Source organism: Geotrypetes seraphini, chromosome 1 (assembly GCF_902459505.1).
Source record: "Geotrypetes seraphini chromosome 1, aGeoSer1.1, whole genome shotgun sequence".
Taxonomy (NCBI): domain Eukaryota; kingdom Metazoa; phylum Chordata; class Amphibia; order Gymnophiona; family Dermophiidae; genus Geotrypetes; species Geotrypetes seraphini.
In genome coordinates this window covers 381,359,914-381,383,131 of record NC_047084.1, presented here as the reverse complement: position 1 = coordinate 381,383,131, position 23,218 = coordinate 381,359,914, and the positions used below count along the sequence as shown (strand labels likewise).

Here is a 23,218-nt window from a genome sequence, read left to right as displayed (position 1 = left end):
GCAGATGCCCCTGATAATGTGGATAACATGAGGAGGGAGCTAGTGAAACTTGAAGAATAGTCTAGAATTTGGTAGCTAAGAATAATGCTAAAAAATATGTAGTCATGCAAAAACCGGAGAGAGCAGCACTAGAAAGTATTTGGATTTATCCACCTTTATGAAAAGATTCTCTCAATGTGGTATACAGTAGGTACAGTTTAACATAACGTTTACAATCAATGAGGTAAACCTAGTAATAGGACTAACATGAAACAGTGCCAGAATTGTATACATTTAAGAATAGGGTTTCACAACCTGGGGTGCGAGATGAAATTTCAGAGGGTGCGACAGAGTGGCTTGTGTCCCTTAATGACGCGTTATGAGTCATCACTAAGCCAGCTGCCAGTGTGCCTTGAGCAGTGGTAGTAGATGGTTATGATATTACTTTTGTAGTAGGTGTGAACATTCCTAGGAGGGTGGGGTATAAAAAAGGTTGGGAACCACTTCTGTAGAACATCACATAAGAAGGCACAAATATATGCCTTATCATTCCTTCTGTAATTTCCCCACCTTGATGCACCTTCATGTCCATTTTGTCTGTGCTGATTAGATTGTAAGCTCTTTTGAGCAGAAACTCTCTCTATGTTTTCATGTACAGTGCTACATATGTCTACCGTGTTTCCCTGAAAATAAGACCTACCCTGAAAATAAACCCTAGCATGATTTTTGGAGTAGGTCTTAATTTAAGCCCTACCCCAAAAATAAGCCCCCTCTGCTGCCGCGCAGCCAAATCCCCACTGACACTTCCATCTCTCCCTCCCATTAGAACACCGCTGACTGCGAGATCGATACACCTTGCAAATGGCAGCATCGGCATCAATCTAATCAGGTTGCTTCGTGGCCTTCTTCCACTGGCGTTCCGTGTGCCGTGTTGCTGATGACATCATCAGTGATGCGGCAGAGGAACGCCTGGGCGGGAGAAGGCCGCGAAGCAGCCTGATTAGATTGATGCTGATGCTGCCGTTTGCAAAGTGTATCGGTCTCGCTGTCGGCGGCGTTCTAATGGGAGGGAGAGATGGAAGGGTCAACAAGGGTTCGGCTGCAAGAGGGGGGAATAGAAAGATGCTGCATGGGGGGATGGGAGGAAAGGAAGGATTGAAGCTGTGCAAGGGTTCTGCTGCACAAGGGATGGGAGGGAGGGAAGGCTAGAAAGATGCTGCATAGGGAAGGCACAAGGGGATGGGTAAGAGGGAAGGAAAGATGCTGCATGTGGGGGAGCGAAAGAAAAGAGGAAGTATTGGGGTGGAGGAGAGGAAAAGAGAGATAATTGTACATGAAAAAAATAAGACCGACCCCGAAAATAAGACCTAGTGCGTTTTTGGGGCCCAAAATTAATATGACAGTGTCTTAGTTTCGAGGAAATACGGTAGTAGCTCTAAAGAAATGATTAGTAGTAAATATAATAAATGTCAATACAAATCAAGACTACCTCAAGGCAAGGGCCAGGTAAGGCACTGGTTTAGGATGCCAAGCCTCAGGGGCCAATACCCTACTCCCACTTAGTATCTCATTCCTCTCTCTCTCTCTCTCTGCTCCCCAGATTCAGTATCTTGCCTTCCTCCCTCTCTCAAACCCTTTCTTTCCCATATCACCCCCAATCACATCTTTCACCTCCTAGAGGTAACTGGCAGCGGTAGCAAACCACATAACACCATCCGGGTGGTAGTAATGTTGGACTACCACTAGAGGTCACAGGAATGAGTGGTGTTCACTCCTGTCCCACTTAACCATCATCATTGAAATTAAGGTAGGCACAGGGGGAGCCTATTGGGACTTGAGGGGAAGCCTGAGAGCTGGGTAAGAATGATTAGTGGGGAAAGGAAGGCTGGAGATGCTGGGAGGGTAGTCTAGGCATGGTGAAGGTGGAGGGGAAATCTGTTACCCCTTTATGCTGATCCCGACTGAATAACTGCACAGCCCCAGATATTTAGTGCCCAGACATGGCCTGGCATTGAATACCAGGGATTAATTTAGCCAGTGACAGCTTTTTTTAATGCTGAATATCACAGAGAGGATATCTAGGTGAAAATGTCTATTTTAAGCATATTTTAGAAAGGCAACATCGGCTTCTGTATGCCTTTTATAAAACAGGCTCCCAGACCTGCCCCAGCAGCCCAGAGATGCCAGCGCACAAATACTCACCTTTGTTACACTTGCTCTGACAAAGGTGTAAATTTGTGTGTGTACACTGTCCCCTCCTTTTATTACACTGCACTAATTGAGCATGTTAGTATGTTGGGGAGTAGAGAAAGTTCACTGGTTTGCATATTTGCGCAGATTGCACATATTTATCCACTGAATCACATTGGAAAAGCAAGCCTGCAGAGCCACGAGTTTGATCATCCATGCCGAACAAGATAAGTGCAATATTCAATAGTTGATTAATGTAAAAAAGTAAATAAGCACAAGCAGGATGATTTTTTGTTTTGAGATCAGACACAGTGTGTAATAAGTGACCCATAAGTGCAAAGGCACAAGCAGGATGATTTTTTGTTTTGAGATCAGACACAGTGTGTAATAAGTGACCCATAAGTGCAAAGATGGTCCCAAAATGATCTTGCTGTGGGTCCCATGCAGGAGACAAGACTCTGAGCACTTATATATTTATTTACAAGAAAGAATAATACTAAGATTAGATAATATATAAAAGAAGAATTAGAGTTTTGGATGAATTAACTAAAGAAACTGGTAATTAATTTATATGAGTATTCTATAATTTATATGAGTATTCTAGGTAAATGCTAGCTGAATGTTCAGGGCTGTTCTATAAATGAATTGTGCAAATCACTAGGGGGGCAAAGGCAGGGCCCAGTTGGGACCAACATATACACAGGTAACATACAGAATACTGCAAGTTACATGTTAAATTGTCATATTTAGGCATGCCCACTTATGGCTGCTATTTACGCTAGTATTCTATAATGGAATCTTGGCATGGAATCGATGCACAGCCTCTAAATGCCTAAATTGTTGCTCCCAGTTATAAAATGGCAACTTTGATTCCAAACAACTCTTTCGTATAATGCACACACTAACTGTACCCCCTGCACCAGGCCAGTCAAATATCTCATCCCAACCAAGCACTCGAGAATTAGCTGATTGCTTCTTAGATAAAATAAAGACAATTCAAGCAGATGTTGGGCAGATGGCTTGTTACTATGTATGGCAAGTCAGTCATGATAGTGCAAGCCATCTGCCCAACATCTGCTTGGATTGTCTTTATTTTATCTAAGAAGCAATCAGCTAATTCTCGAGTGCTTGGTGCCAGTCTGCCCATAAGTTATAACCATTTAAAAATACAGATTAAATTAACTTGTCCCTTCTTTGATATTTCTGGGTCATAGACTGTAAAGTCTGGTATTGTCCTAGGTTCCAAATGCTGAAGTTGCCATTCAAGCTCATTCCAGCCTATCCAACCATCCCGGTGTTTGCAGGATATCTATCAACTCACTGTAGATAACTACTGTCCTGCAGCCAGAATCTGGAACAATTTCACCCCTATAACTAAAATCACCACACTCCTCAATGAACTATCCACATGCAGCAGTACCCTTGATACATTCCCCCCAAAATTGTTAGCGATTGCACCAGATACCATTAATCAATGGCTAACCAGATTCATCAACGGCCTATTCCATGTAGGCACCTTAGCATGCCAAATGGGCCGCATAGCTTTAACTCCCATTCCTAAAGCCCAGTGTGCAGACTTATGCTTTCCCTCCAACTACAGACCTATCACAGGAATACCTATATTGACCAAATTACTTGGGCTGGCCGATTAACACTTAAAGTAACTGCTGAGGTCCTTTCTGACTGCCCTGCCTTCTGCCGCCCTGCTCTCTGCCCCAATCTGCTGCCCAGTCTCAGCCCCGATCTCCTGCCTTCCCCGACTCGCCGCCCTGCTCTTGCCCCAAATCTCTCCTGCCGCCCAGACTATCCTGCCCTTCCCCGCACTACGAGCCCGTGGTTTTAACCTATGGGTTTCAAGTGGGTTAAAACCACGGGCTCGCTGGGCTAGTAAAAGTTTTTTTTTAAAAAAGTCGCGGCTCTAGACTGCTCTTAGACGCATGCACAGACCATCTACAGATGGTCTGTGCATGCATCAGGATCACACACTAGTTTAGTTTAGCCCTAAATGTTATAATGCCTCTGTTTCGCTCAATGGTGCAACCTCACCTTGAGTATTACATTCAATCTCAAAAAAGATATAGTGGTGCTAAAAAAGGTTCAAAGAAGAGCGACCAAGATGATAAAGGGGATGGAACTCCTTTCGAATGAGGAAAGACTAAAAAGGTTAGGGCTCTTCAGCTTGGAAAAGAGACGGCTGAGGGGAGATATGATTGAAGTCTACAAAATCCTGAGTGGTGTAGAACGGGTACAAGTGGATTGATATTTTACTGCATCAAGATTTACAAAGCCTAGGGGACACTCAATGAAGTTGCAGGGAAATACTTTTAAAACCAATAGGAGGAAATATTTTTTCACTCAGAGAATAGTTAAGCTCTGGAACACATTGCCAAAAGTTGTGGTAAGAGCATTTAGTGTAGCTGGTTTTAAGAAAGGCAACATGGCAGCAGTTTAATAATTGCAGTGTTCAGAGAGAGAGAACAGTTTGCAGACAAACCAGTGTACCTGAGTAAAACAGTTTTGAAAATCACTCTCCCTGTGGACAAGGTAACTATAGTTCATGATTTTTCTCTGCTCATGTGAGCCATTAGGCCTGTGCTGGACCAAACTAGTTGTGGTCTTATGATGATCTGGGCATTATGCCCATGTATCGCCTCCTGTGCCAATAATTGTTACTTTCTTCCCTGCAGTAGAATTGCTGACTTGTCATTCTCTCTGTGTGCTTTTTTGTCTATGTAAGGGATGTGGTCTGAGACAATCACAACCCCCAGGCATTCAGCCAGGAACATTGAGTAGCCCCAGTGAGCGTAGCTAAGATGATAAACATAGCCAGTATTTTATATAGCAAGTGCAACAAAAGATGAAACAGGAGGATGCCTCAGAACACCTATTCTTAGCCTTGCATGAATAAATCAAATCTTGGCAAGAAAATAAGTTATTGGCATTATCATTGTCTGAAAGCTCATGAAGAAAAAGGAGAAAAGATTTAGAACATAAGAAAAGCCATGATGAGTGAGACCAAGTCTCATCAAGCTCAGCATTCTGTGACTGGCAATGTCCAGTCCAATTGAAAAGTACTCAGGAGATCATCTAAATCAGAGGTTCCTGACATTTTTGTTGTATGGATCCTTTATTTACCTCCAATGGCCTTATGTGACGTAGTAAACGTTGCAGTACATAAGAACATAAGAATTGCCACTGTTGGGTCAGACCAGTTGTCCATCGTGCCCAGAAATCCGCTCATGCGGTGGCCCCCAGGTCAAAGACCAGTGCTCTAAATGAGTCCAGCCTCACCTGCGTATGTTCCATTTTAGCAGGAACTTGTCCAACTTTGTCTTGAATCCCTGGAGGGTGTTTTCCCCTATAACAGACTCCGGAAGAGCATTCCAGTTTTCTGCCACTCTCTGGGTGAAGAAGAACTTCCTTACGTTTGTAAGGAATCTATCCCCTTTCAACTTTAGAGAGTGCCCTCTTGTTCTCCCTATCTTGGAGAGGATGAACAATCTGTCTTTATTCCCTTCAGTATTTTGAATGTTTCGATCATGTCCCCCTCTCAGTCTCCTCTTTTCAGTAGAATGCTTTAAGTTTAGCACACACTAAAAAAAAAAAAAATCCAAAAAACAATTTACTCCCGATGCAGTAAACTAATGTAGTATCAGAGAGCTTTCACATCGCTGCTATAATATGCAGCCGTTCATGGCATTGAGAATAAAATGTCTCCCTTTCTGTCCATGCAAGAGCAGGGATTACTGGTCTCCTTATCTCAAGAAAGATATAGTGGCACTAGAAAAGGTTCAAAGAAGAGTGACCAAGCTGGTAAAGGGGATGGAACTCCTCTCATATGAGGAAAAACTAAAAAGGTTAGGGCTCTTCAGCTTGGAAAAGAGACGGTTGAGTGGACATATGATTGAAACCTACAAAACCCTGAGTGGAGTAGAACGGGTACAAGTGGATCGATTTTTCACTCCGTCAAAAATTACAAAGACTAGGGGACACTCAATGAAGTTACAATAAGAGGAAATGTTTTTCACTCAGAGAATAGTTAAGCTCTGGAACGAATTGCAGCACCATATGTGAAAAACAACATAAAAGCAGCTAAAATTCAGAGCAACTAGGAAAAGCAGGAAGCAACATGGATCATTTTGGAGAAAGAAGATGGAACCTCTCTTCACACAGGTATTATCTATAGACCTCCGATTCAAATGGAAAATCTGGACATAGATCTAGTTATAGATATTCAAAGGCTGGGAAAGAACTTGCCAGGTGCAGATTGGAGTGTTCAACTGCAGAATCAGAAAGAAGTAAAAAAAATGGATGCCTTTAAAAGTACCCTCTTATCGTTTACTAAACTTATTTGCAGCACAATTCAAGGTGGTTTACAATAAAATATATCAATAAAATATAATAATAATAATAATTTAAAAAACACCATTAAAATGTACACTATTTTCATGTGGAAAACCATTCATTGTCCATCACTGCAAAAGTACGTTCTCTACTAAATTTAGACAGTTAAGAGAAAGTGTGTTCAAAGAGATAAGTCTTCAGAAGTACACGAAACTGAATATATGAAGATTCCAAGCATAAACTAGTTGGCAAAAGGTGACAGAACCCACAAGAGAAAGTTTGACACTGGATCTTGTGTTCACAAGTAGGGAAAGTGTGTCTAATGTCTAGGTGGGTGCTCCCCTGAGCAGTAATTATTATTATATTATTTATTTTAAAAATTTATATACCATTTAAAACTAAATGATTTACATACACAATGTTAAAATGATGACAAAATAAAAGCAAATACATGATAAAATAATCATATAATAAAAAGAAATAGAATCCTCAGGGAAATACCATAATGTGGAAAGAAGAGCTCATAGACAATTCATCAATTTTAGCTGAAATAATCTTAAAAAGGCATCAACGAATAGCTGCGTCTTTAGTAATTTTCTGAACCTACCCTTATCACAGCAATTTCGTATCTGACCCATGAAGGAGTTGCATAACTTAACCCCCCACAACAGAAAGTCCTTTTACCTGTCTCAGCAAGTCTTGGATTTCACGGATGTCTTCAGTAAAGCCAAACTCTCAGAATGCAGAGATCTTTTTGGTGTGTAGCTGAGTATATTACAGTACTTTTAAGTAATTCTGGGATGTTTCCATACAAAAATTGATGGCAAATCATCACTGCTTTATATTGGACTCTGAAAGCAACCGGAAGCCAATGGAGTTTTTTGAGCTATGGTGAAATATGGTCATATTTAGACACTCCCATTATCAAACGTGCTTCTGCATTTTGTATAACCTGCAGTGCCCTACATCTTGCCTTTGTTATTCCAAGGTATAGAGCATTGCAGTAATCAAACCACGACAAGACCATGACCTGAACAACAGTTCGAAAATCATATGATGCGAGCATTGGTTTCAATCGGTGCAAGAAGTGCATTTGTGCAAAACATGCCTGAATGGTCTTAGTTACTTGCAAGTTCATTGTTAGGCCTGAATCAATTCTTACACCTAAGATGGTCAATGACTCGTGAACGGAAAGTACATCATCGATAACTTTAACCTCTTTAGACCGCTGATAATCTGACTTTCTTACAAACATTATTTCAGGTTTTTCTACATTTAGTTTCAGACCTTGTTCTCCTATCCACTCCTCAATCTTACACATTTATACTGACGATGATTGTTCAACATTATTATCCCCACTACCTATTGGGAAGAAAAAATTAATATCATCTGCATAAATTCGATATTCAACTCCCAAGGACTCAAATAGATTACCTATAGCAGCCATATAGATGCTAAATAAGAGAGCAGAGAGCCCTGAGCCCTGTGGCACTCCTGTCCTGGCTGAATATACTCCTGAAATCTTAGATCCATTCCTTATTTGAAAGGAACGTCCTAATAGGTAAGTTTTAAATCAACTGAAAACAACATCATTCATTCCAAGATTATACAATCTACACAGCAATTTGTGGAGATCAATAGAATCAAATGCTCAGTATGAGAATTAAATAGGAATGTAGACACACAAACTCAGAGTCCTGGATGTCAAACATGCTGCCTTCAGTAAAATAAGGGTATACCTGAAAAAAGAGCTAGCAGGATGTTACAGAAGTGGAAAATCAGTGGTCCAAGCTGAAAAGAACAATTAAAATGGTAATGGATATTTAGGTAAGGAAAGAAAACAAAAGCAAGAAGAAAAGGAAACCTGTATGGTTCACCAGACAGGTGTCTGAAGGAATAAAGGCAAAATAGGTGGCATTTATGAAATACAGAAGAATGCAGAAAGAAGAACATAGAAAATACCACTGTATAAAACTCAAAGATATGAAGAGAGAAATATAGCTGGCAAAAAGCACAAGCAGGCAAAAAAAATGGTAGAGACATAAAGAGAGGTGACAAGATTTTTTTCAGGTATATTGGGGAAAGGAAGAAGGCTAAAAAGGAAATTATGAGACTTAAAGCTGCTGAGAACAAATATGTGAAGACGGGTGAGGAAAAGGTGGACAATGACATAATAAACACTTACTTCTGTTCTGTGTTCACAGAAGAAGCTCCTGGAGAAAGACCATTGTTGGCTGATAAAAAGACAAATATGGGAGTAGAGTAGATCTCACAGCAGTGTTCATGGAAGAAAGTGTTTATGAATACCTGGAAAAATTGAAAGTGGACAAAGCCATGGGGCCAGATAAAGCTACATCTGAGAATATTGGAGGAGGAAAGAGTTTCTGGTGGGCCTTCTTAAAGATTTGTATAATAGAACATTGTCAACAGCGGAAGTTCCTCAGGATTGGAGAAGGGTGGATGTGGTCCTTTTCCACAAAAATGATGACAAAGAAAAAGTTGGAAACTACAGGCCGGTAAGCCTCACTTCGCTGATAGCAAGGTAAGGATAATACAATTCCTAGAATTCAGTGGCTTACAAGATCCAAGGCAACATGGTTTTACAAAAAAACCAACAACAACAACTTGTGTCAAACAAATATGTTTGATTTCTTTGACTGGGTGACCAGAGAAATGGATCAAGGACATGCATTAGATGAGGTCTATTTGGACTTCAGCAAAGCTTTTGACACAGTTCCACATGGGAGGCTTGTGAACAAAGTAAACGGGCTGAAGTTAAGACCCAAAGTGGTGAACTGGATTAAAAACTAGTTGACCAACAGATACAGAAGAGTGGTAGTGAATGGAATTCACTCAGAGGAAAGAAAGATGAGTAGCAGAATGCTCCAAGGATTGGTTTTAGAGCTTATTCATAGTATATTTGTGAGCGACATTGCCAAAGAGTTAGAAGGGAAAGTTCGACTTTTTGCAAATGACACAAAGATTTGCAGTGGGGTAGACAACATGAGAAGTGATCTAAAAAAGATTAGAAGAATATTCCAGAGTCAAAGTTTTAAAAATAAACATCAAGCATATAAGTAACCAATGTAAAGCCTTCAGAAAAGATATAACATGATAGCTACATTATAAACCTACAATCAAACACACAGCTGCATGTTATACAATCTTACAGCAAGTTTGAGATAAACCCATAAGAACATAAGAATAGCCTTACTGGGTCAGACCAATGGTCCATCAAGCCCAGTAGCCCGTTCTCATGGTGGCCAATCCAAGTCACTAGTACCTGGCCAAAACCCAATGAATCGCAATATTCCATGCTACCAATACAGGGCAAGCAATGGCTTCCCCCATGTCTTTCTCAATAATAGGCTATGGACTTTTCCTCCAGGAACTTGTCCAAACCTTTCTTAAAACCAGCTACGCTATCTGCTCTTACCACATCCTCTGGCAACGCGTTCCAGAGCTTAACTATTCTCTGAGTGAAAAAAAATTTCCTCCAATTGGTTTTAAAAGTATTTCCCTGTAACTTCATCGAGTGTCCTCTAGTCTTTGTAATTTTTGATGGAGTGAAAAATCGATCCACTTGTACCCGTTCTACTCCACTCAAGATTTTGTAGACTTCAATCATATCTCCCCTCAGCCGTTTCTTTTCCAAGCTGAAGGGCCCTAACCATTTTAGTCTTTCCTCATACGAGAGAGCCACAATCTAGTCGGGTTTTCAGGATTTCCCCAATGAATATGCATTGAAAACAGTGCGTGCACATAGATCTCATGCATATTCATTGGGGAAATCCTGAAAACCCGACTGGATTGCGGCCCTCAAGGAAGGACAAAGAAAATTTTGAATGATAGTGTTCCAATGATTTTTGTCTGTATTATTTTTGGTATAATTTAGTTTAAAACCAGAGATGTCGCCCATATTCCCAGAAAAGTATCTAGTATAGCAGTCAGTTATTTGGGGGTTGGTAAGGTGGACCGAAAGATTGTCTGCAAAAGCAGCTATGGTGAACACTTCACTTCCCTTCCATTTCCAGTCTTACTCCACTGATTTCTGGATTCTTTTGTATTTCCAATATCAGCTGATTTAAAGTCTATATAAAAATCAGAGATCACTATACAAGGCCCTCACAGAAGACCCAAATACCATATACTTCCAAGACCCCAAACAAAAAAATCCCAATAAACTGTTAAAATGCCTTCTCCACATTGAAACTTTTCTGGATGTTTTTAACTGCTATTCTAGTGGGAAGGGGGAGTGTGTGGTGCAGTGGTTAAAGCTGCAGCCTCAGCACCCTGCAGTTGTAGGTTCAAACCCACGCTGCTCCTTGTGACCCTGGGCAAGTCACCTAATCCCCCATTGACCCAGGTACATTAGATAGCTTGTGAGCCCACTGGGACAGACAGGGAAACATACTTGAGTATCTGAATAAATTCATGTGAGTGCTGTATAGAAAATTGAATGAATAAATAAACAAAGCCTACCTGCAGGTCTGCTATTATCTTGGACAGAGTTACTAGATTTGCTCAATAAAAAGAGGGCATGTGGCCCTGCCCCCAAACAAACATCATGTCTTCTCCTTCCTCAAGTCTGGGTCATATCCGGAGGACCTCCGAGCACGTGTAGATGCAACATGATTGGGCAGGAGGTTAGTGAATTGGGTTGGGGTTGGAGAATGCTCACAAACTGGTTGGGACACGATTGGTGGACTTAGTGAATCTAGGCCTAACAGATTAACTTTAACCAGATAGTACTGAGTTGTATCTGGTCAAGTTTTAAGTTTGAACTTTATTTGATAAAGGTGGATGGGTATTCTATAGAATATATAGTGGGAAAGAACTTGTACTTGTTGATTTAAAGTGTATTATACAGGTATAATGTTATGAAGTTTGTAATGAAAAAAAAAAATAAAGTGGAAAAAATAGGGTAAAAAGCATATGAAGTCAGAACAATTTAAGGTACAATTTACAGACAGCACATTAGAGATTTGGATACAAAAAGTAAGAGCATCCAACAGAGAAGAATAGGACAGATAAGGGAGGGAGATGATAGTTCTTTCTTTAGGTGGCTCATTAAGGCCATCTCATGGAAGACACAGTCATCCCCCAATATTCAGCTGGCAGCAGTCAACATTTTCTTAAACACTGACCATTGCCAGCTGAATTATTTATTTCATTTTAAATACCATTCTCCCAAGGGAGCTCAGAATGGTTTACATTAATTCATTCAGGTACTCAAACAATTCTCCCAGCAGGCTCACGATTTATGTACCTGGAATGTGGGGATTAAGTGACTTGGCCAGGGTCACAAGGAGCAGCATGGGTTTGAACCTACAACCTCAGGGTGCTGAGGCACTGAATATGGGGGACTAAATGTGGGTGGGCGGGCAGGCTGCCTGAGCATGTGTGGGCTTGCCTGATATTCAGCCAGGGCCACAGAAGTTAGTTATCTGGGTTCTGGCTGAATATGTGGTCAGAACCTGCAGAGCTTAAAAAATCTTTTTAAAGTGCCTTAATTCCCCTTCCATCTCTCCCTCCTTCCTTTCCAACCTCTCCCAGCCGCACCAAATTTAACACCCACCTCCTGTGCAATGTTGCACTCTAGGTAGCATTCCTCGGACCTATGATTTAGAGGAATGGTTTAGAGGGTTGTTGGAGGCAGAAGCACAACCCCCTCGCTTCTGCCTCCAGTGGATGGCATCATAGGCTTACCATTCATCCGGGAAAACGCGGACATGTCCTCTTATGTACATCCCCAGATTTAGAAAAAGGTGTAAAAAAAACAGAACGAAAGACCCCGCATGGATAAACAATGAAGTGAAGAAAGCGATAGGAGACAAGAAAAAATCATTCCGGAAATGGAAAAAGGATCAAACTGGGGAGAACTGGAAGGAACACAGGAAACGCCAAAGAGAATGTCATCAAGTGGTTAGGAGAGCGAAAAGGGAATAAGAAAGAGATGCTAGCCAGGGAGGCAAAAAACTTCAAATCGTTCTTCAGATATGTTAAAGGGAAGCAATCGGCGAAGGAGGAAGTAGGACCGTTGGATGATGGAGACAGAAAGGGAGTGATAAAGGAGGAAAAAGAGGTAGCCAACAGGTTAAACAAATTCTTCTCATCAGTCTTCACAAGCGAGGACACATCCAGTGTACCAGAACCCGACGTGATCTTCCATGGAGACCAGGAAGAAAAACTGTCAACAATAGAGGTGAGCCATGATGATGTCCTCCAACAGATAGATAGATTGAAAAGCGACAAATCACCAGGCCCAGACGGAATCCACTCTAGGGTACTAAAAGAACTAAGAAATGAGATAGCAGGAATACTTCAGCGAGTTTGCAACATATCCTTGAAAACTGGCGAGATCCCGGAGGACTGGAAGATAGCAAATGTTACACCTATCTTTAAAAAGGGGTCAAGAGGAGATCCGGGAAACTACAGGCCGGTAAGTTTGACATCGGTTCCGGGCAAGATGGTAGAAGCACTGATAAAGGACAGCATCTGTGAGCACATCGAAAAAAATGGGCTGATGAAAGCGAGCCAACATGGCTTCTGCAAGGGAAGATCGTGCCAAACAAACTTACTGCACTTCTTTGAGGGGGTAAAGAGCCAGTTGGACAAAGGGGAACCTGTAGACATCATTTACCTTGACTTCCAAAAGGCCTTTGACAAGGTACCCCATGAGCGGTTACTTAGGAAGCTGTGGAACCATGGGGTGGAAGGAGACGTACACAGATGGGTCAAACACTGGTTGGCAGACACAAGGTTGGAGTGAAGGGTCACTACTCGAGCTGGAGGAGGGTCACGAGCGGAGTTCCGCAGGGGTCGGTGCTCGGACCGCTGCTGTTCAATGTATTTATTAATGACCTGGAAACGGGGACGAAGTGTGAAGTTATAAAATTTGCGGATGACACTAAACTCTGTAGAAGGGTTAGAACTGCAGAAGAGTGTGAGGACCTACAAAGGGACCTAAACAAACTGGAGGAGTGGGCAAATAAATGGCAGATGAACTTCAATGTAGGGAAATGCAAGGTCATGCATATAGGGAAAAAGAACCTGATGTTCAGCTACCAAATGGGGGGATTAGTATTATAGGGAAGTAACCTTGAAAGAGATTTGGGTGTACTGGTGGACACAACAATGAAGTCAACAGCACAATGCGCAGCAGCCGCGAAGAAGGCAAACAGAATGTTGGGTATTATTAAGAAGGGTATTATGACCAGAACGAAAGAAGTCATCCTGCCGTTGTATCGGGCAATGGTGCGCCCGCACCTGGAGTACTGTGTTCAGTATTGGTCACTGTACCTTAAGAAGGATATGGCAATACTTGAGAGGATCCAGAGGAGAGCAACACGAATGATTAAGGGCATGGAAAACCTTTCATACACTGAAAGATTGGAGACTGGGGCTCTTCTCCCTGGAAAAGCGGAGACTCAGAGGAGACATGATAGAAATCTACAAGATCATGAAGGGCATAGAGAGAGTAGAGAGGGACAGATTCTTCAAACTTTCAAAACATAAAAAAACAAGAGGGCATTCGGTAAAGTTGAAAGGGGACAGATTCAAAACGAATGCTAGGAAGTTTTTCTTTACCCAGCGTGTGGTGGACACCTGGAATGCGCTTCCAGAGGGCGTAATAGGACAGAGTACGGTACTGGGGTTCAAGAAAGGATTGGATAATTTCCTGCTTAAAAAAGGGATAGAGGCTATTGATAGAGGATTACTGCACAGGTCCTGGACCTGTTGGGCCGCCATGTGAGCGGACTGCTGGGCACGATGGACCTCAGGTCTGACCCAGTGGAGGCATTGCTTATGTTCTTATTAGAGGACTATCCAGGTTGTTTATATTGTAGGAGTCTCTCTGGATTTGATAGGGACTTCCTTAAGAGAGTGGGTAGATAAAGACAGGCATGAGAAGCTGAGGAGGAGGTGTGCTGGAGCTAGGAGTTAAAGCACTAGTCTATTTGAATATTGCAAAAATGGTGTTGGAACTCAGAGTTACATGCATATACATTTGCACATATGCTGAAATGCTGATCTGTGCATAAATGCTTGTACAGATATTGCAAAAATTGTATGCACAGAATACAGTTATTTGTGTGTGTGTAAAATATAACTGCACAGACATCCAGCATGCTCCCATCTGTTAGTGCAAATTTTTTTCCATGTAACTTAATTTGTATATTTCATTATTGCATTGGGTGCATTTTTTTTTTCATACATGCACAGAGCTCTAATGAACAGCTTTCTGCATCAGTCCTTCAGTGGGGGAGTTGCATATTTTAACTATATCCCAGAATACCTTTCTAGAGAATGACACGGGGACAAGGTTTGTCCCCATCCCCACAAACTCAAACTGCAACCGCACTCCTTTCCCGCAACAGAACAAAATATCATTCATACAAAAAGCAAGTAATTGTCTTTTATTGAAAATGATGGAACTAGTGCGGATGAATTTGAGTTTGTGAGTGCAGAGTGGGGATGGGGACAAACTTTATTCTCATGTCGTTCTCTACCTCTGACTTCTCATTAACTGATTTTTTTTGATTGGACATTGAGTTGTTTGAACAAAAGAGAACTGGTTAGCACCCTGAAATTTCAAAAATATGGACTTATCTGATCAATTTCTAAAGTTAACCAGATACATTTTCTTTTTTTAAATATCAACTCCTGTATTGGTCAGCACTTGTATCTCAAACTGTGTGCCTCCTGAGATTTCAGAGTACCGCAGCACACTGGGGAGAAGGAGAGACGCCGGCTGACTGACTGCAGGACATGCCTCTTGCAGTGAGAGGCACATAATGTAGGCAATCAGCCGGCACCAGTGCCTCTCTGGTCCTCCTCCCTGCTGGCACCCCTCACTGGCATCTCAGAGCCCATCTGGAGGGCCTTCGTGTATCTGTGGGCGTGATGACATCACGCATGCGCATGACAACATCACCGTGACGTTCGTGCACTTCCAGATGCCTCAAGCCGTAGCCACTACGTTTAGTGTGCCACAGCTCGAGAAAGTTTGCAGGACACTGCCTTACATTATTTTGGATTGATTTTAGAAAGGAAGAAGAGAGCTAAAAATTCCCCATGTTTCACTGCACAATATAATTTTTATTCTAGAAATTGTATTTAAAGACTCTATTTTTGTTTTATAGGTAGTGACTGTTGCTCTTCGGTGTCCAAGTGGACGTATGTTTAAGAGAAGATTACTCAAATCATTTAGCTCCCAGGTGAGTCATCTACACTGTAAAGTAGTGCTGCCCGATTCAGGAAAAAAATTTCAATTTGATTCGATTCAGCCTATTGAATTGGGTTTTCGATTTGATTCGATTTTCCTGCCCAATTGAGTGTTTTTTGTTTTTTTTTCCAATATCCTGGTGGGTTTATTTTGTAGCCTCCCCTCTTCTCCCCCTTATAGCCTCTTCTCCCACACTGGCGCATTGGTGTAAACAAAATAAACAAACAAAAAAGACTTTTCCTCTCTCTGTTATATCCTAGCTCACATTTGCGGTCTAACACCAGCTCTGGCAGGATACATGTTTCAAATCTGACATACTGTAATCACAAAACAGAAAATATAATTAGTTTTTCTACTTTTTGTTATCTGGTCATTATTGAAATCTTGTTGGTCCCAGGCTCTGGTTGTCTTTTGATAACTTGCTTGCCAGGGTCTCCTTCTTTCTCCGTGCTAACCATCCATCTGCCATCTCTGTCCTCCCCGTTTCCCTTCCCTCCCCCGGAGGTCTGGCATCTTTCCTTTTTTCGTCTCCCTCCACAGATCCATCTTTTCTTAACTACCCTTTCAACCAGCATCTCTCCCTCCTTCCCCACCACCCCAGGGTCCATCATCTCTCCCTTTCTTTTCCCAATTACCCTCCTATCCAGTATCTCTATCCCCCCTCCACACCATCCCTTGTGTCCAACTTCTCTCCCTAAATCCTATTGTCCAGCTCTATTTTCAGACCCATTCTTTCTTCCTTCCCAAAGTCCGGCATATGCACGTCTCTTTGAACCCCCCCCTTCCCTCCCTCCCTCCATTTACTTCTACACCATGGCCTCCCTCTCCTGAAGGTCTGTCCCACCCTGAAGGCCTGCATGTCCCCCCTGAAAGCCTGCCTGTTCCCCCCTTGAAGGTCTGCACCTCCCCCTGAAGGCCTGTCCCCCCCTTGAAGGCTTGTTCCCCCTGGCCTCCCATTGGTGACCGGCTTCCCCCCCTGGCCTCCCCGCACCGTTTACCTTTGAGGAGCAGCCTGCAGACAAGATTGCGATGCTAGCGATCTTTGCACTGCTTCAGAGCTGTTTCCTCTGCTGCGGTCCCGCCTCTCCTCTGATGTCACAGGCAGGATTGCGGCGGAGGAAACAGCTCTGAAGCAGTGCAAAGATTGCTAGCACCACGACCCAATCGACCACCCCCCCTGCAGCGGGAGAGATGCTTACACTCTCCCGCTGCACTAAAAATCTTGCCACATCTAACACCCCCCCCCCACTGGCAAGTAAACCCCCCCACCCCCTGCCCCCCGTCCTCCCCTTACCTCAAAGTTGAAGAGCGGGAGGGACACAGACCCATTCCTGCCAGCTGCCTGCGTTGTCTAAATGGGAATTCTCCTCTCAGGGCCTAAGGCTCCGATTGGCCCAGATGCCTAAAGCCCTCCTATGGGGCATCCGGGCCAATCAGAGCCTTAAGCCCCTTCATGATGCATCCGGGGAAGGGCCTGATGTTTTGATCAGCCTCCCGTTTTGGGAGGAGGATGATGTTTTTCACTGCTGCTGCGGGGTAGGGGTGTTGTGATGTAGTGGAGAGAATGGGCATCTTTCCTGCTGCATCACAACACAGGGGTTTCTAGCAGTCTTGACACTGACTGGCACCCCTGGACCAGTCGATTTTTCTAGCTGCCAAAAGCCGACGCTGCTTTTTAAAAATGGCTCAGCATTTTTTAAGAATCCACCGGAGGGCTCATTTCAAAGCTGAAGAGTCCATTTGCATGTCAGTGTTGGAGACTGCTAGAATCTTCGCTAAAGAGGGAGATAATCCCTTTTGATAACCCGTCGCTAAACTGCATCCAGGTTAAATCGCTGGAAAACAGTTTAGCAATGGCATTAAAGTTTTGAGAATCTGGGCATTAGTTTTTATATGCCCTAGCTATGACAACATACATTCCGATAACACTCCAGAATACCTGTTTCATCAGGTAAGAACCAAAACGTTTTTTCCTTTCTCCAGCTGTGGAAAAATCTTGGGGCCTGGTAGAGCTGCTACCTCTGCACCCAGAGGTTGTGAGATCAAATCCCAGTGCTGCTCCTTATGACCCTGGGCAAGTCACTTACCATATTTTTCAGACCATAAGACGCACTTTTTCTACCTTATGTACCAAATACAATTTTTTTAAACACCTGCCTCCAGTACCTTTTTGTAAATACCGTTAGTCCATTGCGGTCTTGGCAGGAGCTTTTCTTGCTCCTTGCCCCTCCCTCGCTGTATGATTGCCCTTTCTTGATGTAGAGTATGCCATCTGCCTGGTCCCACGCTACTCTCTATGGCAGCAGCCGCACACAAACTGCTTCCTCGCGCTTCGTAGCCCCGCCCCTTCCTCAGCCTAGATCTACACAGCCCCACCTCGCCCATCTAGTACCCCACCCCAACGCTTGTTTCTTTGTGCATGCTCCTCACTCTTCTTTCTCCACCATTAGTCTTTGGTCCACAGCTCCGCCTCCTGCCACAGGTTAAGTTTGCTCCAAGTTTGGCCCCCTCCACGTCCGTTCCCGCTCTCCACCGCCGACTCGTTGCTCCTCCACTGTCTCCACGGCATACAGTCAGGGCGGAGGGAAGAAGGTCTACTCCTACTACAATGGTGAGTGATGGGGATGCTGCGGCCTCCCCCTCCCCAGACCACGGCCGGGACTCAAGGGGGATGGGCTGCTTCACTGGGCCTGGGGGGGGGGAAATGTCATGGTGCTCGTGCAGGGGGGGGAGGAGGTCTGAGGTCCTGAAGCACAGGGACCTTCTTTATAGAGGGAAGCCAGCAGCAAGTTACAAAGGCTGCAGAAAGCCCTTCACTCTCTTAAGATGCTCAGCTCCAGAGCCACAAACTCCTGCACTTCCAGTGCTCAAACACTGCCCTAATGCTTGCTCCTGCCTCACCCACATGTCCCTAAAGCATCCACATACCACCAGGTGCACCTACGTGTAGAGGAGGAAAAACCAAGAAAAAAAATGCTGAACCAATTTTTTTTCTTGGTTATTCCTCCTCTGAAGGTGGATGCATCTTATGGTCCGAAAAATACGATAATCCTCCAGTGTGCTTTGAATGTCAAAGTCACAAAAAAGGAAGTATACAAGTCTCCATTCCCTTTATTTTATTTCTTTTGGGATGAAATTTTTGTCATTCTGTAAGCCAAGTGTATAGATCAGAGCATCCAAATGGGGTCACAACTGCTTTTGGGGTTATAACCTAGGTAGATTCTCACCACCTCAGGGGGTCATGCAGTTTTATTTGGTCACAATCATGGGATCAGGCACAAAAGGATTGGTAATCACTAATATAGATGAACTTTGCTATAAGAGTGTCTTGCCTCCTCAGTAAATGTTGTACAGTCCCCAGTGTCCTGTTCTTTGTGTAATAGAGAAAAGAATTGCTTGTCCTGAGTTGTGATCTATTTTCTCACTCTCAGATATAGTTGTGAGAGGCCAGGCAGGAGATCAGCAAATAGTTGATTGTTGTAAGAGGCTTCTTAGAACTGTTTTATCTTTTGTATCAGTACTGCCTGACTTCCCAGAGGGCATGGTAGACTGTGTCTCTTAATACATAATGTTTGCTTGTGTTTGGCATGTTTGGCTCACAAGTTTGGCTGTTTCATAGCCTGCAAAGGCTGACTGCTCTTGGACTTAATTTAGAGCTGTTTCAATAAACTATTCTTACAAAACTTACCCTGTTAGAATAGTCAAGATAAGTCAGAAACATCTAATGAACACAATTATTTACCTCAAATTCACTCTCAATAAATAATTAGTGTATCCTCAGTGTGATCATGAATGCTAACAGAACCTTGGAATAAAACCCAAGGTCCTAGGCTTATACACATTTAACAGGCTCTCTTGCAAGCCACGCTTCACACCATCATCGGAATACACTGTGTGTGATTAAATTATATAGTGCCAAACACATCAATAAAGTGCAGTGCAATCTAAGTGAAAATAATTTTTTATGTACCATATTTTTCGCTCCATAAGATGCACTTTTCCCCCTAAGAAAAGTGGGTGGAAAAAAGGGTGCGTCCTATGGAGTGAATACCCAAATCCCCCCCTCCGTTACCTTATTTAGACCACCACCCACCCCTTACCCACTGCCGCTGCTGGTCGCTCGCTGCCGCTGAAAGTAGAGGAAGGAAAAGGCCAGGCGGGTGCAGCGATTGTACACCGCCAACCCAAAAGCCTTACCCCCCGACGTCAATTCTGATGTCGGCGAGAAGGTCCAGGCCAGCCATTTGTTGCCGACTTAACAAAACTAAACACTCAAAAATGGCACAAAATCAAGTACTTATCTCAGGTACAGCCCCTCTCAGTTCACAGCTTTCATTGAAGGGCACCTCTGTGTGTTGTATTTTTCAATGTCTTGTCGTACTTCCAAAACATCCTGTAAATCAAGCTTCCAGGCTCTACCAAGCTCAGTTTTGACTACAAACCGTTCTTCAGGAGCCTCATATGTGCAATGAAAGTGCCACAATCAAGTAGAATTTCCAAGGGGAATGCACAGATGAGAAAGCAGTGCCGTTAATGAGTCAGAAGGACGAACACGCGCTGAAGCTTTTAGACTCCGGAGCAGACGTCATCAGAACAAAACTTTGCAAAATTTTATTGTTCACCCCACAAATAGTTGTGTTCATTAGATGTTTCCACTTATCTTGACTATTTTAACAGGGTAAGATTTCCCTAAGTTCCCTATATTAGGTTTTTGCATAGATTAATAAGTTATTCTGGCATTTGTGATGCTCAGGTTGCTCCTTTCAAGAGCAACCACGAGCAAGAATGGTAGATGAAGAGAAAGCCAATGTCTTACTAGAAGTGCAGAACTTCACTGGTGAAGATTAGTTGTGAACAAAATATCACCTGGAAGGTAATTTTAACAGGCATCCTAATTTGTTTGACAAGTATGCACATAATTTATAAAAGGGAACATACATTTAACTCCCTGTCTCCCCCTCTCGGGAAATATCCTGCATAAAGTTACATTTATTCTGAAGTATGCCCAGTGGCGTACCTAGGGTATGTGGCACCCGGGGCCCATCATTTTTTGACACCCCCCCCCCCCCTCATGTAAAATTTTTTTTTTTTTTTTGCAATAACCATGAAATGGAATAAATGGTCAGAATAGAAACAGGCAGTGAAAATTTTCTTTTTTTTTTTTTTTTTTTTTTCCAAAGTATTTTTATTGAGAATGGCAAAAGGTCCAGACAAGCAACCATGGTCTGTACAGAAACTTATACATTATCAAAAAGAACACAGAATGAGAGTAACAGCAACAACAAGCATGAACAAGCCTCTCCCAAGAGAAAATTGCCAATGAGAGGCATAGCAATACACAACAAAAGGCCAAAACTTGGGGCAAGCAAACAAATCCCACCCCAGAACCCACAAGAATAATAAGCCGGACTAGACCCTCAGCCATATTTTATAATGAAAAAAACCCCCACAAGCAACAACACCCAGACCGCTCACCAGACACACCAATCCGCACAACAAGCACCCAAGAAACACCCAGCCACCACCCAGACAAAACTACCAGACACACCTACCCCACCAAGCCCAGACCCAACCCCCCCTCCCCAGAGAGTGCAAGCGCAAAGTGGACCGTGAAAAGGGCAGCTGCAGAAGTGGAAAGCCCCAGATAAGTAGGTTAGCTAAAGAAAGCCCACAGATAGAAGAAATCAGGATAACAGAAGTTCCAACAAATGCTCCCACAGAAAATTTTCTTTTATTGAACCTCATTTATGTAACCATTATTCCAAACATAACATAACATAAATTATGTCTGAATTGTCATGACATCAGAAGTACATATGGAGTAGTTGCAGGTGATGCTTGGGACAGTTCTGATTATGTTAGTTTGGTTTTATGTGTTTTTTTAATAGAAGGGTTTTTATTTCTTTTTTTAAGGTTTTGTAGTTTGTGGTCGAGGTCAATAGGTTGTAGAGTTGGGGGTCAAGTGTTGCAGCTCGAATGGCTAGGAGGTTGTCGAACAGTTTTTTTCTTTTGACGTTTTTGGTTGGAGGGTGTGTGAATGTGCGTGAGTTCTCCTATGTCTGTTTGAAGTGGATTGAATTATTTAGCTGAAGAAATTAGTTACCCCCCCCATTCCACACACATTAATTCTCTTCCATTTTTGTTCCCATTATAAAAAAACACTGATAAGTTCCCAGGAAAAAAATACATTAAAATAAGAAGTGAAAACAAAGGCCCCTACAGATGCGAACATAACATAAGAATAGCCTAACTGGGTCACACCAATGGTCCATCATGCCCAGTAGCCCATTCTCATGGTAGCCAATAGTGCTGCCCGATTCAGAGAAAAATATTTCATTCGATCCGATTCACCCTGTTGAATCGATTTTTCGATTAGATTCACTGTTAATGACACCGCTTTTTAAGTTTAAACAAAGTATAACAATAAATTTCACAACAACAATAAATTTCACAAAGTACTTAAAAAAAAATAAATCACATTTTTCCATTAAAGCAGTTCTGGAGACATTTGCTTGAACAGTCTTTTTTCCCAGTCCATAAGCAAGCAATATGAAAAAGATTTCCTTAATTATCTACTCAAACATTTTTGCTATTTACTTTCATTGTACCTATACTATTATTCAGTAGAAAAAATGGACTTAACTGTGCAGGAAATGAATCTCCTCATACACCCACCATATAGTGCAAAAATGTGCAAAGGTCTGTTTTTTTCTTTCGATCACTACATAGCCTAATGCCACACAAGCAGCGCTGTTACAAACATATTCTGACGGTCAATGCTAAGGTTGACAAAGTTTCCTTCCTTGGACCAGAAGGAGATACTGACAAACCACTGGAAGAGATTCTAAAACAACTACCCAGAAATAACACCCAAAGACCCACTCAGTGTGTGAACCAGTTGAGTGGAGTGGACTAACTGGGGGTGGAAATGGGCCCAGAGTTTGCTCAGCAGAATTTCCCAGACTACCTCTTCCTCTCAACACACTGACATGCTACCACCACCACCAACACTAGGAACACCTCACCGAGTATGCCAGCAATGCTTATAAACTTTATAAAACACATTATTATATTTTCTTATAAAGCATATATTTTAACTGAACTCAGCCTTGCCATTCACAAAAATAGAAAAGTTCCCATTTCAAGCTGTCTCATGTACACTTTTCAAATCTAACATATTGTAATCACAAAACAGAAAATAAAATTATTTTTTCTACCTTTTGTTCTCTGATCAATATTCAAATCTTGTTGGTCCCAGGCTCTTGTTGTCTTGCTTGCCAGGGTCTCCTTTCTCCGTGCTAACCATCCGTCTGCCATCTCTGTTCTCCCCTTCCGTTTCCCTTCCCTCTCCCGGAGATCTGGCATCTTTCCTTTTTTTTGTCTCCATCCACAGATTCACCTTTTCTCAACTCCCCACCACCCCAGGATCCACCATCTCTCCCTTTCTGTTCCCAACTATCCTCCTATCCAGTATCT

The 23,218-nt window shown here is 42.6% G+C and overlaps 1 protein-coding gene across 4 annotated transcripts in view; it reads left to right on the top strand.

The window, feature by feature from the left end:
* UBXN8 (UBX domain protein 8) overlaps positions 1-23,218 on the top strand; it is a 140,552-nt gene that overhangs the window by 65,769 nt on the left and 51,565 nt on the right. For all 4 annotated transcript variants that reach the window (XR_004536588.1, XR_004536590.1, XR_004536589.1 and 1 more), the window contains exon 7: positions 15,660-15,734. Coding sequence is in view for 1 of the 4 variants with exons in the window: in XM_033915955.1 (XP_033771846.1) it covers positions 15,660-15,734 (75 nt within the window). In the remaining 3 variants the exon portion in view is untranslated. The remainder of the gene's footprint in view (positions 1-15,659; positions 15,735-23,218) is intronic.